General features: G+C 43.4%; 1 protein-coding gene across 2 annotated transcripts in view; it reads left to right on the forward strand.

Annotated features, from left to right (window-relative positions):
* The window catches only part of LOC107217131 (arrestin domain-containing protein 17-like), a 132,306-nt gene extending 115,281 nt beyond the window's left edge, over positions 1-17,025 (forward strand). For both annotated transcript variants that reach the window (XM_046744328.1, XM_046744329.1), the window contains 7 exons: positions 14,039-14,173; positions 14,256-14,369; positions 14,475-14,692; positions 14,821-14,994; positions 15,346-15,519; positions 15,647-15,878; positions 16,208-17,025. In XM_046744328.1, the coding sequence (XP_046600284.1) occupies positions 14,039-14,173; positions 14,256-14,369; positions 14,475-14,692; positions 14,821-14,994; positions 15,346-15,519; positions 15,647-15,878; positions 16,208-16,371 (1,211 nt within the window). In that variant the 3' untranslated portion in view covers positions 16,372-17,025. The remainder of the gene's footprint in view (positions 1-14,038; positions 14,174-14,255; positions 14,370-14,474; positions 14,693-14,820; positions 14,995-15,345; positions 15,520-15,646; positions 15,879-16,207) is intronic.
* Positions 17,026-17,939: the final 914 nt, after the last annotated feature.

A 17,939-nucleotide genomic window follows, 5' to 3' on the forward strand; every position in this document is an offset into this window, starting at 1 on the left:
GCTTCCTAGCGGTGGGTAAATATGGAGGGAAAAATTTTAAAAAATTCCGACAATTTTTTTGAATTATTACGAACCAATTTGGGGGGTAAGACCATTAAATTTCGATTTTGCCCTTCTTAAGGACATGACAAGTCTAATATATATCATAATTATCGTTCGTAAGGAACAAACTCCAGTCGTGCGTCGGAGCTGACACACACACTTTTTTTTTTCCTTTTAACATGGCTTAGCATGGCAACATTGTATCGACGGTCACCACCCTCCTCAAAGCATTTTCTAAGAGAGCACGGTAAAATTTCTCCGCTGTCTTCAATTTATTTCCGATGAGACCATAAATTTTTCTGCGGTCGCAAATGAAACATTTGAAAGCTCGAATTTTTAATGTGCTGCATTTGAAAAATTCGCTATTACATTTCAAATTCAATGATTCTGAGAGATATTTTTTTTTAAATGCGTAGTATATTTTTTGTGAGAGCAGATGAAAAATTACAAGGTCCACATTTTTACGGTGCTGCATCAGAAAAATGCGTCGTCACATTTTAAATTTTGTGCTGCCGAAATACGTAGTTTCTAAGCAAGGTAGTAATTTTTTCATAAAAACCCATAATTTTTGTAACACGCATCAATAAAAACTGCATTAGGTGTCTTTTACATCACGATTATAGTAACAGCAGGGTAATTTTTCTCAGATTTTTCTCTCCGTGTAGCAGTTTATACATATCCGTACTCATCTGTGCGCCAACCAGCTCAAACCTATCTCTTACGACCTCGCTCATCGCCTTCGTCATCGGTATTCTCGATATTTTAATCGACATCCACGTACTCGGTTTCCCTGGCTGCACGTCCCTGAATCGGGATTGTTGCTTCAATCGAGTTCTTCCAGCATGTTGGGATCTTGAATCCTAGCATTCGTTATGAACGTCTCACAATTTTCTCTCGTTGTTTACGATTAATGAGAAAATTGAACAATGAATTTAATTTTCAACGTCAAAAACGAATCGTCTATTTGCAACTGACGATGAAAGCTTCGGACTGTATTATTAAAGTCAAGAGTGATGTGAGCATTGCACTGTCCCCCGGATATTTACGAGGCATTTCCGCCAGGGTAACGGAGTCATAAATGACGGGTCAACGAGTGGGTACCTCGCGGGTGTGGCGGAAGCGAAGGCGGAGTTTTGGGGGGTGGGGGTGGATATCCCTCGCGAAGCTTGACGTGACCTCCGCGTCCTTTGCGACCTCCGCGACTTTGTCATCTCCGTCAGCGTTGCGGGATGTGACGTACGAGGTCGACAGGTATATACAGAGGGAATTTAGGAGACGTTTTGGCCGTATACTAATCCTGTTAGCAGGACCGTCACGTTCAAGGATTTATCCTGGACTGTCGGCAGCTTAAGAGGGTCAACGCATAGCTACGGTATAACGCGAACACCCCCTTATATCGCCAGGTAATGCCTCTCCGCCCCTTAATCTACTTCAGTTCGCGCTCTGTGTTCGTACTGTCGAGAGTAAATTTGTACGAGCCGAGAAAGCCGTTAAATTCCATTATTGGCACTCCTCTCAGCCGCGTAACGGAAGTTTGAAAACGCAACGTTCACCGTAAGGATCTTGACGCGATTAATATCCCTAAGAATGACGCTGGATAGCCGTGGCGCAAAGAGCTACTCCTCCCACCCCTCTTAAGGAAAGCGACCCTTACCGACTTAAGAAATTAAAGGTCACTTCCCACTTCTCATGAGGGGACCGAGAAAGCGAAGCTGTACGACGCAAGGCTGAGCATTTTAATATCGGATGGTACATAAACTTTATCGCTTCAAATTGGCACAATTCTTTGACTATACATATATATGGTGTATTATATATAGACCCACCTATATCATACCGAGGGGCTTGGCCGCCCCACCCTTGTCGTTAGTATAATCTTGAAAAAAATAAGACGGAAGCTCGGAGGGGTTCCGAGCTGAGAAATCGAAACGTATACGAAAAGCTCTTTCCTTCTACGTTTCGGTTTCTACATCTTTCCTTCTTTCTTTTTTTTTTTTTTCATTTCGTGCTTTCATATATTTTGTCTATTCCTCATTCTGCTTCACGTGAACCCGTAACAAACGTTCAAGCGTCCCGGTGGTAGTAAATTTAAGCCAAAACTTAAATGAAACTTTTCTCTGTAGTTGGAACGGACAAGTTAGTTTGACCGATACGATGGCCTCCAACTTTAAACTAAAATACCGCAAACCACCGCACAGGTATACATAGGTCCACCGGTCAACTTCAGAGTCACAGCTGCAGGCAACTACTTCGATCAAAGCTCTGATACACCGAGCGGTGGAATTGACAGTTACAAGTTCGCGGTGCAGCGAAGCTGTTGCATAGGACAGACTTCATTCAAGGCAAAGGCTAACGCAGTTCTTGATCGATTTAATTGTTCTTCGCAGTCTTCGAGTCTTCGAAGGTATTCACTCGGATCGCAAAAACTTAGATGAGTTCGAATTCCTCGACTTTTGTCGGCTAAATATTTAGATTTGTCTAATCTTAGGGACGATCCTTTGGCGAGTACACGAATCCAAAACTTGCTGATTACACTTGCATGTTTGAAGCAAATTTAAACGTCGAGATGAAAATTACTTTAGATTCTGATCGTCTACGGTTATGAGAAGCATTCCGTTCTGTACCTTGGCATACATGTGTATATATATACGGATATCAGAAAACTCTGGCCAATAAGACGGCTTTTACTCAGGGGAGAAAAATTATTACTTGGCATATAACAACTCGGAACGATCCCGATACCGTTCGTAAAAATCAGCATGGTTGTAAATATACCGAGTTTATAGGTCCAGAGTAGGAAGTTTTTATTTGTCTAAAAATTATTGCCCAGGGTAGATAATGGCCTACAGAGGGTGAACTCGATTCATCGCGAAGCCCGGGGTAGAAGTTAAAGCATCTTTCACCCGGACATGACGGTATAGAATAATATGTACAGTTGCGTACCTACCTACAGTTTCGCAGTAAATATTCTTGGACATCGTCTGCGTATTCGTTGAGAAAAATAGATGACAAAGACGCGTAAGTGAAACGGAAAAGTCAAGGAAGAGTCCCGAGGGTGAAAAGAAGGAGGAGCGGTAAAAGGTCTCTTTGAATTCGTCTCGCGACATCAATTTGCCTCCAACCCTCCCGCCCCCGACACAGTTAGTTACAAACGAGCCTCTTCTTTCGAGGCAACAGACTCCGACCGACATGCCGTCTCTGCGTAGGCTTCGGTCTTGGCGCGAAGGAAGCTTCCGGGAGTTAATTCCGAGATAAGAAGGGAGATCCGTCTTTAGCCCGGTGTTTGCGAGTCATCTCATGCGCGAACGTAATAAATTTCATTCCACGGCAAAAGAGGTCCCTAACAAACGAGCTGAACCAACGCCGCCCCGTTATAATAAGGACCCTACAGTGTGTATACCTAACCTGCACCCATACCAGCAACCCCCGAGCGGAGACCAAACAGTTTCGCGGTCGACTCGAGGAGAGAACGTATAACGACGCGGCTCCCGACCTCCTGGAGGAGCACAAGCCTAGCCGGCCTATACTGCCTACGTGGATAGGTACTTAACTAGGGGAATCAGAGGCCCGGGTGGCCGCGATGTGAGTTATGGGGGAGCGCGTTCATCCGGTGACCCGATAAATCACCGGACCGCCACGATATTTCGAAAACAGACGGAGATATTACCAATGCTCGTAATTCGGAGATACGTCTCCTAAAAGAGGCCGATATCTGTTCCTATATAAATAAATATAACCACTTTTTTTTATCCCTTCCTCGTTCCCTCCCCTTTTTTCACCCGGCGTTGGTAGGTACACATATTTTTCCTCGGACAACAAACAGGTGAGACTGTTCCGGATTACGGATTTGGTGTCAGGTTAAACTGAGCGTGTCCTTGCCAGTCGGAAACCGAAGGGTTTCGCCCTCGAGAAACAGTTCGGTCAACTTGAGGGTGAGAAAGGTTCTATACGGGTGCGGTTGGACCGGCGTGAGGAATCTGGGCCACTTCGGTCAGGTTCGATTCGGTTCGACCAATCTCTTACCCACGGGCCCAAGTGCAATGGTTGGAAATGAACCCCAGCGTGGTGAATAATTGTCACGATTAACCGCATGGCATAATCATTGCCACCGTCGTTCGGAGACGTAGGTATAACAGACTCGCATTCGTCGATACGTACATACCTGTTCCGAGGATCGTTTCCATCTTCGGCTACCTGAACCTTGAATAACAAAGTGCGAAAAAAATGTCTGTAAATTGTAGGCAAGCAAGTTTCCAAGTTTCACGACAGCGCGATACTCCGTTACTGCGATAGTTAGAAAAGCTCGCGTTGCGAGGGAAGAAAACGGAAGAGATCAGAGAGATGAATTGGTCCATTTGTCCCTGCTGAGCGATTCGCCATTCACAGCCGCGTCGATGCTGCGCGTGTTACGTACGGCATACGTGGTGGTGAATATCCGTATCCTTTCAGGAATGTCTACCTCCGTTGCTTTTTATAGGTTTGAATTTATACCTTTCGTGCGATTTTCCACCGGGTAAAGGGAGTGTTTGTACAGACCGCACCAGATCCGGCTGATGTTTCTGGAAGCGTAATTTCTGCAGAGCGATGCGCGGGGATTCACTTGCTTTGGAACGTGAACTAAAAGGACGAGGTGCAAAGTGAGACAGGAACGACTCACAGCCGCTGTGTGTATATTATTCGTTTATAAGATTTCCCGACGTTCGCGAGCGTTTGCAGCGGGAAATCCCGGCCCGTCTAAGCGCTTAACGGCGTAAATATACCTGCGTAATATATTCAAAGACCTGGAGGACTTCCTGCGGCAAAATCCTTGCCTCGCTGCGGCAACTGAATCTCCTGAATTGTGGTCCTAAAGTCTGACAGTTGGCTGAATCACGTGCAAAAGCGAAACGCTGACTGTAGGTAACCTGCAACGCAGTAGTAACGCTCGGGTAATGGTCAGACGTTGCGCTGGCGGTTTAAACGCCGAATTATAAACAGCTCGTAAATCCGAGAGACTGAGCAGTAAAAATTGATGTAAAAACAACAACAGGATCATTGAGTACACGGTGATTTATTCAGCGGCCTCGGCGATTCGACGAAAATCTTGTTCCTCGTTTTTCGTATTTTTTTTCTCTTTTCATTCCCGTTTCCCCGAGTTTCTTTGCCACACGATTCATGCGTTGCTTTTCTCCCAGGGTTATACCGCGACGATTGTTTAGAGGATTGGCGGATTACGTTGACTTTTCATTTCTTTCTTTCCCTTGATAATTTGAATTTAGATCAAGTTCAGACAGAAATAATCACGATAATATTGAGTATTTTCCGGCAAGAAGCGGGCGTGCAGCTGATCAGATTTAAAAAAATACACTTTCTACTAGTAACTTTCAAGTGCTTGTAGTTTAACGGAGGAACAGTTGATACAGCAACTTCTTGGTTCATCCGCAGTAGATCAGTAAAGGTTTAAATTTGAGCCACTCAATCAATCCCCAATTTAGTAGAGTGGGTCTTGTCGTTCCCAAAACGTGATGTACTGCCGGTGTTGATAAAATTCTCTTACCCTGAATACTACAGCTACGGTATTTCGTCGTGAAAGATGATGAGATAAATGTCCGAGGGTAACTTTTCAGGAAAAGAAGAAAAAGAAGTTGAATTTAAGAACTTGCCTGTGTTACAGAATTGTCTGCAACGTCGTTGAAAAACTAATTATTCGAGATCGTGGCTGACGTCAACCTGGACAGAACAAAATACGCAAACGTGAGCGTGACGGTTAAAATTTGTCAGACATTTAGAGGAATATTAACGGTGGTACCGTGAAACTTGATGACCAATGATAAATAATTAATTAAGCATGACAAGGCAGGTCTGATATAATACGAACGGAAGCTTTCCTGTTATTCGATGTTAATCAAACCGTTCTTTGCATTGCTTTTTAAAATCAACCCTTGATCCATCTCATCCCTCTTCCTCTCTGATTTTCGCACCCACTTTTCGTTGGCTTCTCTCCCTCACTTCTTGTCTTTTTACTAATTTATTATACTTCGTAATGACAAAAATTGTTGTTATGATACCTTGTTAATTGCTTTTTTAATCATCTAATCGATCGTTGGTGGACCATAGCGCATTACACAAAGAAACGATACGAATTGGATGATTAATAAATAAATCCTCCGGTTACGCGCAGCTCCAAGCTGGCGGACCAAAATTCCATTATCATTATTATTATTATTATTATTATTATTCACCGATAATACCTGTACGAGTGCATAACTCAGCCGATAATCCATATGCCAAACGGCCTGCATCGATCGGATGGTCGGTAGAATATCCACGGCGCTAATAATAGCGGCAAAAGGATAATAAACAGCCGGAACAATGCCAACAATCAATATCCCGTAGCACCTCCAGGTTCAATAAGATAGTCGAGAGAGTGGCGTTAATAGCACACAAATTGAAAGCGGGATAGCTGAGGCGACGACGGGCAACCCCTTTAAATTTGAATTTTATTTTTATCGCCTCTTTGGGCGAATTTTAATATACGTCGAGGGGAAGTTGACAGGGCGACTGGAGCCCCACGATAATCCGGGAATAAATTCAACGGTAGCGAGCTCTCTGACAGGAGCGTAATTTATGGGGAAGTCCGTGATGCTTGGAAAGTTGGAAATTGTCGTGAGACGAGATCACGTCAAGACGCGTCGTAGAAGGTATACGTACGACTATCATCCTACTGCCGGAATTCCTCCAACTGTCGTATTCCGGATTTTTTCTGGGCTTGCGGGGTGCCGAATTGGTCAACAGCGTCCAAAATCCCAGCTTCTCTCCACTCGCTTCCGGTCAATGGAATACCGCGAAATTATCATCGACATCGCGGCCAACATTCCATGGTAGCGTGAATCTACCGACATTGACATACCGCGCTAATGACTCGGCTGTAAACCGCAGAAAAAATTAGCCTTACTCCCCGGTGTACAGATATAATATAATTCGGATTAACCGTGACCGAAACGACGTTATGCAGCGGGTTTGTTAATCACTCGATCGTAAACCGGACAAGCATGCGAGGGAAATCAAAGCCCGTGGCATTAAAGCGAACGATAGATGCAAAAAAAAAAATACATACGTAGATTTGAGGACACGCGTTATTAGCGAAATATTTTGGAAACGAGGGGAAATTGAGGCGGACACTCTCACCAGGCGGCCCTGGAAGTCGCGGCTCTTATCCCCGGGGATTGGTATAATTTTCTAAAAATAAGAGAACAAATCTGCTGTCACAAAAGTGCGCACGAGCACTCGGATTCAAAAGCTGCGGTACTGAGAACACGATACCGCTAGCGGCGTCCCAGGAAGCGGAGACGTTGAGTCGTGATCCCGGGTGAAATGTGAGACAGAATAAACTGCTTTCCCACAGATGTTGTCGGCACGCTTAAACGCAACGTCGTCACTCAGTGAGTGGCCCGGTAAAGTGAATAGGCGAATGAATTTATAAGAAAGCACGTATATAATGTACGAATCTGAAGCGTACCGAGGTAAAAATAATGTGCGAGAATTGTGTTTGCACCCTAAAATACGAGTACGCAGGGGAAAAAAAAAGAAAAAATCAGAACAAGGAAGTAGAAAAGTGGCACAATCGATGAGAGACTGAAGAGGATTATTGAAGCTCCGGGGAAACTCCGAAATGTTCCGAGTTCGACGATCGAGATTCCCTTCAGTCGTTTCAACTTGCGACGCGGCAATTTTCTGCACCATCCTGCAAACTCTGCACTCGAACCTTGCCCTGCAGCTCGGAAGAACTAAGTGCGGAATAATATTAGCCCTCTCTTGATGCCAACTTCACACGATTTCTAATTTTAGATTCGGCCAGGTTCCTTATAGCGAGAAAAATATCATCTAGAGACTAATTGCGATAGCAAGAAAAGCTAAAAATAAAGTGATTGCGTGGGTGACTCGTTGTCCGGCAAAGCTTTTCCCCGATCCGTGGAAGCACAATACGTTCAACCGTACAACTACACTCTCGTATAACGCGCCTTGTGCACCACGAACTGCCGTTGGTCCAAGTCGCCGTCGCGAGTAATGAAGCAAAAATTAATTACGTCGCTGAGGTACTCTGGCGACAGTAATACAAGACTGTGGAAAACGAGGGTGGGCGAATAACGCGGAGTCCGTTGATACGCCCGGTTCTACTTGCTTTGGGTTTGTTGCGCCGCTGTCTGCACCTTGATGAAATTTGAATGCATAACGGGGAGGGGGCTGATTAAAGACGAGAATTGCGTAGTTCTGTGGACGGTGTTTCTAGACGTGTATGTACAGAGGTGGAACAAAGGAGCATTTTGACACATGACCACAACTCCGGTTGCCCCCTGCAGTTATTTCGCTGCGTGACGCGGGTAGCACTTTCCAAGACTGTGGCAACAATGACACGCGGTGTGTGTGGTGCACTGGTCAGACCTAGGCAGCGTCGCGTCGTATCAACGATAACTGGCAAGGTGGTGAGAAAAGACGCGGGTCTGAGTGGAATTGTACGTGAAATCAAGAGCTTTTCAGTGTCGACACGAAGTGGAACCTAGATTTCATTATCGTAAATGGGGGTAAAACACAAAGGATCTAGCGACGGGTGTAACACGTAGGTGCGGTACAGCCTATCGCGTGTCTTAAATTGAAAAGGGTCGAGAAGCTCGTGCTTTAGAGGAACGTGTTGGACAAACCACCCCTCATCCCTGCCATTTCCATCCTTCACCGGGAACTTTTTATTCCGTATGCATATATCTGTGTAGGTATACATGTATATGTGTGTGTGCGTGTGTGTATATACACAGATATTTTTGTTCTTTTCCTTTTTTTCTTTTTCTTTCACTTGGTGTTCTACTTCTTCTTCGAGATTTTTTTCCCTCCTTCTTTACGCCAGGCAGAGACAGCCGTATCTAAGGAAATGTAAATTTACCGAGGGCGCAGAGGTTACCGATGACTAGAGGCACGCGGCATATGAATGTTTATTTTCTTGTGTTTTTTCCTCCAAATTTCAACGTTTCAACCGTAATCTTGTAAAAGCTAGCGCCGCACGTTTCACCACGTCTGGCTAAACTGTGACTGAGAGCTTCACCCTTCCGTACCAACTTACTCTGTATCTTATTCGCGAATAAAACGACATTCGGCGAGACACATGATATACCGAGTATAACGCTGGCGACGTTTCACCTCCGTAAGATTTCTTTCGGGGATAGCGCCTCGACCAAAGATCCTAACCAGACGTACCACGAATGTGTCATCGTACACGATATCAAATTACTCGTACAAAGGCGCACGAATGTCGTACAGAATCCCAAAATATACAGCGTGTAATAACGCTGTGTACGCCACGCAGGAATATCGCGCATATTAACGTTTCAATTTGACTATCCGTTGCACCGTGAACAAATCCATACCTCCACCCTCGTGTTATTCGTAATATCGTGCACGAATTTGTAATATTATGTTATACTCGGATCGAGCATGCATTCGCTATAATTACTGCAAACTTCTCGTAATTGGAACGTTTTGGATTATTAAACCTTATGAACCGTTAACAATCTTACAGCTGTAACCTGGTTCGTCAAGAAACAAACCTCGATACTAATCGCAGAGGTGTCAATTACTACTTGTAAAGTATCGTAATTGTTGCGCACTCACGTGAGGCAAAAATAAAATAATCAAACGTAACGCATATTATAGAATTGATCACCATTCGTGCAGACGACAAGCATGAAATTTGTGCCCCACTTACAGAATCCACATTGTTTGACAGATATCCAAAATGATAGCCGTCAGCAAAATTAGAAATTTTTCGCACAAAATCTTCCAACATGATTTTGGAGCTCGTTAGATAAACCGATAATGAAAGGTAGTGGATATATATTGCATTACGTCTAAAACTTTGACATTTCCTGTCAGCCACCACTTCCAAAGTTATTTCATCAATTAAGTGGGTTCTCCTTTTCCGCATCAATATATCGAGTTTTTCAAAACGTAATCACGAGCTGCCTCTTTCTGGTAAATACACAGGAATCTAAGATTATCTACAGATATCGTTTTCGTATTTACTTGCCGATTATCCGCTGCATTTCCGTAATTTCCTTCTTACGTTCTTATTTATTTTGGTCCATCTGTAACCTGGAATAAAGAATTTCCGGTGCAGAGGCCACTGAATCCGGCTTTTTTCCGAAAAGCGGCTTATAGCTCGATTCGCCAGCATCAGCGTCATCAAGCGTTCGAACGTTCCTGGGCAATTAGTTCGTTGATGTATGGGCGTTTTAATGAGCAAGCATGGCAGCAGGGTCCCCCTGTTCCGGAATTAAACAAACAAATCTCGTTCAAATCAGGCTTGCAGTGCTTTTTAAGGACGAGTAACGTTTTAGCGAAGCGAAAAACGATCGGTCGGACTTTCGGACAAGCCGAAAGACGTGTAATTTTTGAGAAGTATGCGCGCGGGGAGGAGAGGACTTCTTGTCTGACCCGTTTCGTTTCATGCTCGAGTAGGCAAGCTTTATCCATAGAGTCGATGTGATGGAGTTCGATGGCGAGACAAGAGAGAGGGAAAAGCTTCGACGGACAAAAAAAGGCCGGTAGTAGTAAGTAAGTTATAGTGGGACTTTAGGTCCAGGACGGCGGAAAGTTCCTGGCTAAACCAAGGGTTGATTGCTTTTTTGTCCCCGAGCCCATTCCAGTCGGCTGGAAGGCCGGGTCGCCTTACTCCGGACACTGATATGCACAACGGTCCCGATCCGCATATAAGACGTTCCTTCTTTTCAAAGACCCTCGAACTTGTCGATTTTCGAACGGATCGTCGTGGTGACCGTTACAACCTCGAAGAGTGATTTGAAATTCCACCAGAATATTCGGAAAGAATTTCATTTATTTCTCTGGCTTTTTACATTTCATCCTTTCTCCAAACTATATTTTCCACTGTATGTCACACGAATTCTTGGCCCACTCAAGTACGTTTTTTCGTTTGACGATCTTCTGGTAAAAACGAGAGACACGTGTTTCTTTTTCAGGCGAGTTGGTAACTTTTTGAAGTGGATGATAACTCAATACTTATGCCAAGGGTATTCTCAAGTTTTACACGCATAAGCTATAGGGTATACATCAGCGAAATGTCGGGTTTCAATTTCAGCAAGCACGGAAAAGGAAGAAGAAAATCCATCTCGTATGTCGCTTCAGCCTGCGTAAATGGTGGGTGAGAAAAAATTGCGTGAGTAAAAATTTTATCAATTTGCGAAGCACCTCGTCCAACTTCTGTAACTATAATAATGACTCTGGTGAACAACATTCGAGTTCCAAGTATAATAGAAGCTAACGACGCTACGTTGTTACTCGGTTGTGAACAAATCCACGGTGTAACTGAGACGGCAATTATAATAATTACAGTCTTCAATTCAGAACTAGAGGGGGGGGGGGGGGGGGGGATAGAGAGCTCTGGAATATGTGTTTAAGGCACGTAATTTTGGTGGCTGTTACGGCATCACGGCTCAACCCGGAAAGAGGGCTCGTTATCTCAACGTAGAAAGCTCAGACAAGCAGCCTCGTTTGTCACGCGCTGACCTCCCTCGACACGTCCTCTTCTTCTTGTCAGACGTCTACAGTCTTGCTCTCAGGTAACCACCACAGTAACATGTGTACCTCGGATAGGAAAAACTCCGAGTGGGCCGAGAGCCTCATATACATAAAATACCTCTGTACATGTATACGATTTCAACCGACCTCAGAGGCGAAAAGAAAGGAAGGCTTCACGTGACGCGACACTTTCTTCCGCAATCGGTTCACCCGCGATTTCTACCAACCATTCATCACCAAGAGTTGTCAAGTCCCCGCATGGCGTTTGATGCGAAACTGGATTTGTTACTTCTTTCTGTTCAAGAAATATCTATGTGAGATTTGATTTGATGCAGAAATTGTACTTACAATAGTAAAATCTAGTTATTTTATAAGGCAACCTACATTAAAGCCAAAAGCTTCACTCGAATTTTCACAACGTAATCTATGTATTAAATGACAATGATCTTTGACGAAGCGATCGTTAATCTGAAGAGTTATTTCTGGGTAAAAATATTCTTGCTTGTAATAGTTTTGACTCATTGTCAGCATCAATTAACCCGAAACTGTTTTCAATTACATTTACCACGAAATAGATGTTTGATTCGGTACTGTAGAATTTTGATCCATGTATAACTTGAAAAGTGAACACCATATAATGTTGATCAAAGGCCACCAAATTTACACAGTACTTTTAGCGGCTACGTATTATGTGGAATATCTTGTAAATAATAAGGACTAAATCTGCTATTGCAAATCCTGATTAGCACGTGGAATGAAAAACATTCGTATATGTAATCAATAGCCCATGATATTATTCAGCACAGCTTCAAAACCTGATAATGATCTGTGACGGACAGGTAAATCTTTGCCACACAACTCCCAAGCCGAGCCTGTATAATTAACATAATGCGATACATCGTTAAATAGCGGTTATAATCAATCCAATTGCTTTATACGCGCGGTGACAGAGATACGCATTTGGATTACGGGCCATATAGTAAGTATTCTAGCCAAATAGGGATAGAGTTCACACGCATCAGCCCTTACAGGCTCCAGGCTACAGGGTAAATATATCGTAGTTGAAGCTGCCATGCTAATGTATACTCAATTAACGCTGGTTTTACCCAACACAAACAGCCCTCTTTAGCATCGCGTACATGCCCGAGATGTGAAGTATGCGCCACGTTCCCCGGTTGAACCTCTCTACAAAAGCCGGTAAGTATTATACTCTGTTACAAAGACGTAAACTCGCAGACAGTAATATACGATGTACGTGTATTACAATTACATCGGTAATAATCACCCGAAGGTTGTATGGTTGTTTATGATGAATTACCTCCGCGTTGCGCAGACACACGATGATATCTCCTCGTCACGTCGTTCTTCAGCACGCAGTTTAAGCGCGGTTCACGAAACGTGCGACGGTACAAAATCGATCGCACGATACGCGGCATTTCGAGGATGATTGTGATTCTCTCACCGGCGTCATATTACCCTGCAGGATCTTCGTGGGTCTGGTTGATTATGGTTAGTCCTGGTACGGCGTCCACCGACGCCCGACATCCGACGCTCGAGGACGCCAAGGCGTCTCTGAGTCTAGACGAAAGTATTGGCGGCCGACGGCGCGAGAGTTTGCTCCGAAGGATCAGTATCCGAGCTCAGGGCGAACTGTCACAACTGGTCGAGGGAATGCTGTTCTGCAGTAAAGTCTAGTGGAGAAAATCTGTACATTTCTTTTCGTTTTTCATATCTACTGTAACAGTGTCTCAAGGTGTGTAGAATTTGTGACACGTATAGACGCGTCCTGGGTATAAGCATGCACAGTGCATTCTTGAGTGATACGATAAATGGCCGAATGAGGAAATTTGGTTTTGGTTAAATCGTGGAAAGTCAAAACGACGATGAGGTGTAAAAAAATCATACAAAGTGCATAGCAAATGTTTGTGTAGGTTGATGGAATTGGTAAATCATTTCACCGTCAATCAGCACGGAAGAACGATTTATAGCAAAGCATAAAGCAATCCTTTCGCAACTCAAGAAGTTCAATTCGAACGAATGTGCCAGTCGTAAAAGCCTGACTGGTATATGGTGTACACTATTTCCACGACAGGTTTAAAATCCCGTATCGATAAGTCATCGGCTGGCGGTTACGTAAAGTACATATCCATAGAAGAAAGTCTCAAGCTTTCCTCGGTGCTGATTTCTCGTTGAAATTCTCGGAGCGTGCGCGACGACTTCATCGATGGATGAAGCCGCGCGGATTATCACACCAAACCCTTTTGCTTCGAAGTATAAATGGCAATCAGAATACTAGTCGCCTCAAAGCTCTCGCATCCAGTTTCGATGGCATTCATATTCATATTCGAATCAGCTTAACCCTCTTAATTTGAAAAAAAATGGTTACACGTCTTTCATGTTAAGTATCTAATTCCCTGCTTTTGAAAGTTTTCAGACTCAAATTCTTGTGGAAGTATGGGCCTGTCGAGATTCGAGATCATCCTGGATAATCCGTACGGAATTTATTACGCCGGTTGTCCAATTTCCGGCAATGTTTACATAGACGTGGACTCGCCGAAAAAGGTTCGAGGTAATGAATCATCTCAATAAAATGACGGGACATTGAGATAATCTCATTCGTTCGGCTATTTTCTTCCTTCTTGTTTCAACAGGGATTGAAGTTAGATACAAGGGCGAGGCCAAGGTGCGGTGGAAGCCCGAGGGGGGAAACCAAATACGCAAAGCAAACGAAACTTACATGGACATAAAGTGTATTATTTGCGGAGGTAAGTCCGTACGCAGCAGCGCAGTATAGCCAAAAGAATTTTAGCCTATTTTTCACGTAACTCTATAATCTATTAAGTTTTCTTTCAACCACAACCCCCTTTCAGACGGAGAAAGAGAATTTGAAATACCCGAAGGAAGTCACGTGTTTCCATTCACCTGGATGCTACCGACAAATATTCCCGGCAGCTTCGAAAGCTTGTACGGGCGTGTTCGCTACACAGTCAAAGCAGTCATTGATCGGCCCTGGAAGTTTGACCACGTCCTTAAAGTTCCGTTCACCGTCGTACCGATCCTTGATCTTAACCGCGAACCACTTTCGTCGGTGAGATGAGAATTCACGTGGAGTGCCTCTTCGTTTCCTCGACAATAAACGATCGTGGCATCATCCCATTTCTTAGATATTCTATTTCAAGAAATTTTCCTAATCATCCCCCTTGATTTTCTCCGTAGGAGCCGATAAACGAGGAAAATCACAAAACGTTTTGGGGTCACTCGGAGCCTCTCTATATGTCCGTTTCGCTTCCCGTTCGTGGCTACGTACCGGGACAAAATATACCAATTAAAGCAAAGCTGAATAATATGTCAGGCGTTGACGTTGAAAAGTTAAGAGTGGTGCTGAAAAAAGTGAGTTCTGCTGAATTAATCATAACTTTGACGCTGCCGTAGGGTCATTGTAAAAAAAAAACGACAGAATTGAAAGTCAAATGAAAACTCCTCTGCACCTTTATAAAAGTTTCACTGAGAATAACATCGGAAAAATGGTAGACTTTATTATTGCAATATATCAGATCCGACTAGGCAATATATCAGATCCGACTAGGCAATTTCAAATCTCACAAATCCTCTGGTTAGCCAGACTACGAAGGTAATTGTATCACGCGATAGCGTTGCAGTTGTATAAATTTCAACTCAGCGATGCCTGATCGCGCAACTACTGCAAGTAACACGTTTTTGTGCATGTCCAAATTCTTACAGTTAGTTACGTTTCATGCGTTGGGAGATTCCCGGACCCGAAAAGAAGTGATAACGGATTTCGAAGCGAACGTCGACGAGGGTCAAGATTTGGTTCTGATTAACCTAAAGTTACCCTCGCTTCCACCTTCCGGCCTGCAACATTGTAAAATCATCGAAGTCGACTACAAGCTAAAGGTTGGAGCCAAACGTTTGTAAGAAGATATCCACCGAGCACGAGCTAAAACAAAATCGTCTCTGGTCCACGACTTCTCTTCAAAAGGTAACGGTCCGTTGCCCTTTGAATTAACTAACGTTGTTGCAGGTTGAGGCTAGGGTCGAAGGGTGGTATAATAAAAATCTCAAGGTCAGAATGGATATTATAATTGGTACTATACCGCTCCTCACTTACCAAGTGCCACAGCACACTGTGTCGACATCTGCTGTGGGTTTCGAGGGTGTAACTTCGCCTTTACCATCCGCTCCAAATCAGCCGGAGTCCCAACAAGAGACCTTTGTGTTTCCGACGGAAATAGAGGAATATTCCTCGAGTTTACGTGAGTTTCAGAATTGAAGGGCTTCCTTGTTCGCAAGTAACCATGAGCCTGATTTAGACGCAATTATGACGCTCGTGTGTTTGCAATTATTCGACTCCTGTCGATGTCGACCTATATATAATGGACGCTCTCTGATGCGCCAACACAAAGCCTTTCACCAGTTTGGCTATAGCCAGGATTTTAATACTTCAATTTGCTGATCAGAAAACACTTTTAAACAATTTTTCAACACCTGTCATATCATAGATTCAGTACCGACATATATAATATATATTTTTTCAATTACTAGGAAAACACAACTGTTACTGTTATATGAAAATCTGTTGCAGCGAAGTCCACCTTCGAAAAATGCGAAAATTACAAAGCATCGAAACGTGAAAAGGACGAATCACCGGGCGAGGATACCGACGGAGATAGTGACGAAGAAATCGCTTCATCATTCGATCCAAAATACACTGTTTACGAGTTTGGACCAGTTACGCCAACAAACTAGCCGTAAACTGTATTACTCATACTTCTGTGTGTCATAATTCCACGATACATTTGTGTATCATCCGCTACAAATAATCGCTTATCGTGATGACGCTATTGTATCCCATGTGATGTCCATGCCAAAGATCATTTGTTTAATTATGAAAATTGCTAGTTTGTTCGTTGATAAGAGAAGAAATGGTTTTCCTTTGATATATTGTGTGGTTGTGTAAGCGGAAAACACTGAATACGCGAAAAAATGAACAGTAAATTATTCTCGTAAAACATATTATTATTATTATTATTATTATCATATATTTCATCACCACATAACTTATGCCGTATATGGCATGCATCGGTTGCCAGATCACAAATGTTCCGAGTGTAATATCGTATGAACATGTGTAGAACATGGATAAACATCATGAAAGGGATTCTTTTTTGGTAATCCACCAACACAGATGCTTATCAACGGAGTGCTTATTGTAATTCCTATCTCGTTAAATTCAGCTTACCGAAACCAGCAGTGTTCGTGTACCAGACTTCAATCGTTGTTGTATTCTGTACAGACCAAGCTTTAAACTGGTGATGAGTAACCATAAATGAATCCAAATTATTCGCTAAAATAGCAACAATTAAGTACTTGTATGAATCTTAATAAATATGTTACACAAAAGCATTGCGATGTCTAACTTGTCCTGGTGGATTGAGAACTGGAGAAAGTTGTTGAGCGTCAAAGCATAGCGCATGGTTATACATCAATGAAAAATTCAGATCTTATGCTTTCGCATAAGAAGGAATGCAACGGTGTGCATAAAAGGCGAGAATGGAGTTCAGGAACAATGAAGTCTATATTCTTTAGAATCGCATAGAGTCTGAGCCAAGCAGCGAGCTTCTGCGGTAATATTTTCAATCTACGGTAGCCAGTCTTCTCAAGCTACGAAGTACCGATAACGGTCTCAGATAAAGGGAATTTAGTAGTTCATATAACTTGATTATGAAGAACAGAATTTGTTGACCGGAGCTCGAATGGAGCGGAGTTTCCTTATTGTTAGCATCGAAACAATTTTAACGCACCGTTTACCAGATAATAGAAGGCTGGTGAACCTGCAGCAATATTGCGCCAGAGCCGGCTCATAATACTTGGGCAACATCTGGTTTTCAACAGAATTGCTTCGATGGATTTTCAGGGTTTTCCATACAGGGGTTCACTGCGCTTTGTAAAGCGATTGATGGTAGGACAAAACTAGGTAGCCTGATTTGGGGGGGTCTAATTGTAAGACGACTGTACGGAAAATTTTGAGGAGAATATAATTACAGTACAGAAAGCGGAGTCGATTGCCATTCTCTGAAACAGACGCTTTCTGCTCTCAACTCGACCCTTTGCTCTGGAGTTTGTCGGTTTCGTAAACCCGTCGTTAAGCCGCGAGCATTAGGCTACGGGAATTAAATTAAACGATAAATTCCAGCTAAATAGCATCTGGGAGAGGAAATTTCCTGGCATCGGCCGCAAGACTGTGTATACCGCCTATACTGTACTTACTCGATTCAACCAACCCTGCATGGTACCGAGCACAAAACCTTTGCTCA

The sequence above is a fragment of the Neodiprion lecontei genome, chromosome 6 (assembly GCF_021901455.1).
Source record: "Neodiprion lecontei isolate iyNeoLeco1 chromosome 6, iyNeoLeco1.1, whole genome shotgun sequence".
Classification (NCBI taxonomy): Eukaryota; Metazoa; Arthropoda; class Insecta; order Hymenoptera; family Diprionidae; genus Neodiprion; species Neodiprion lecontei.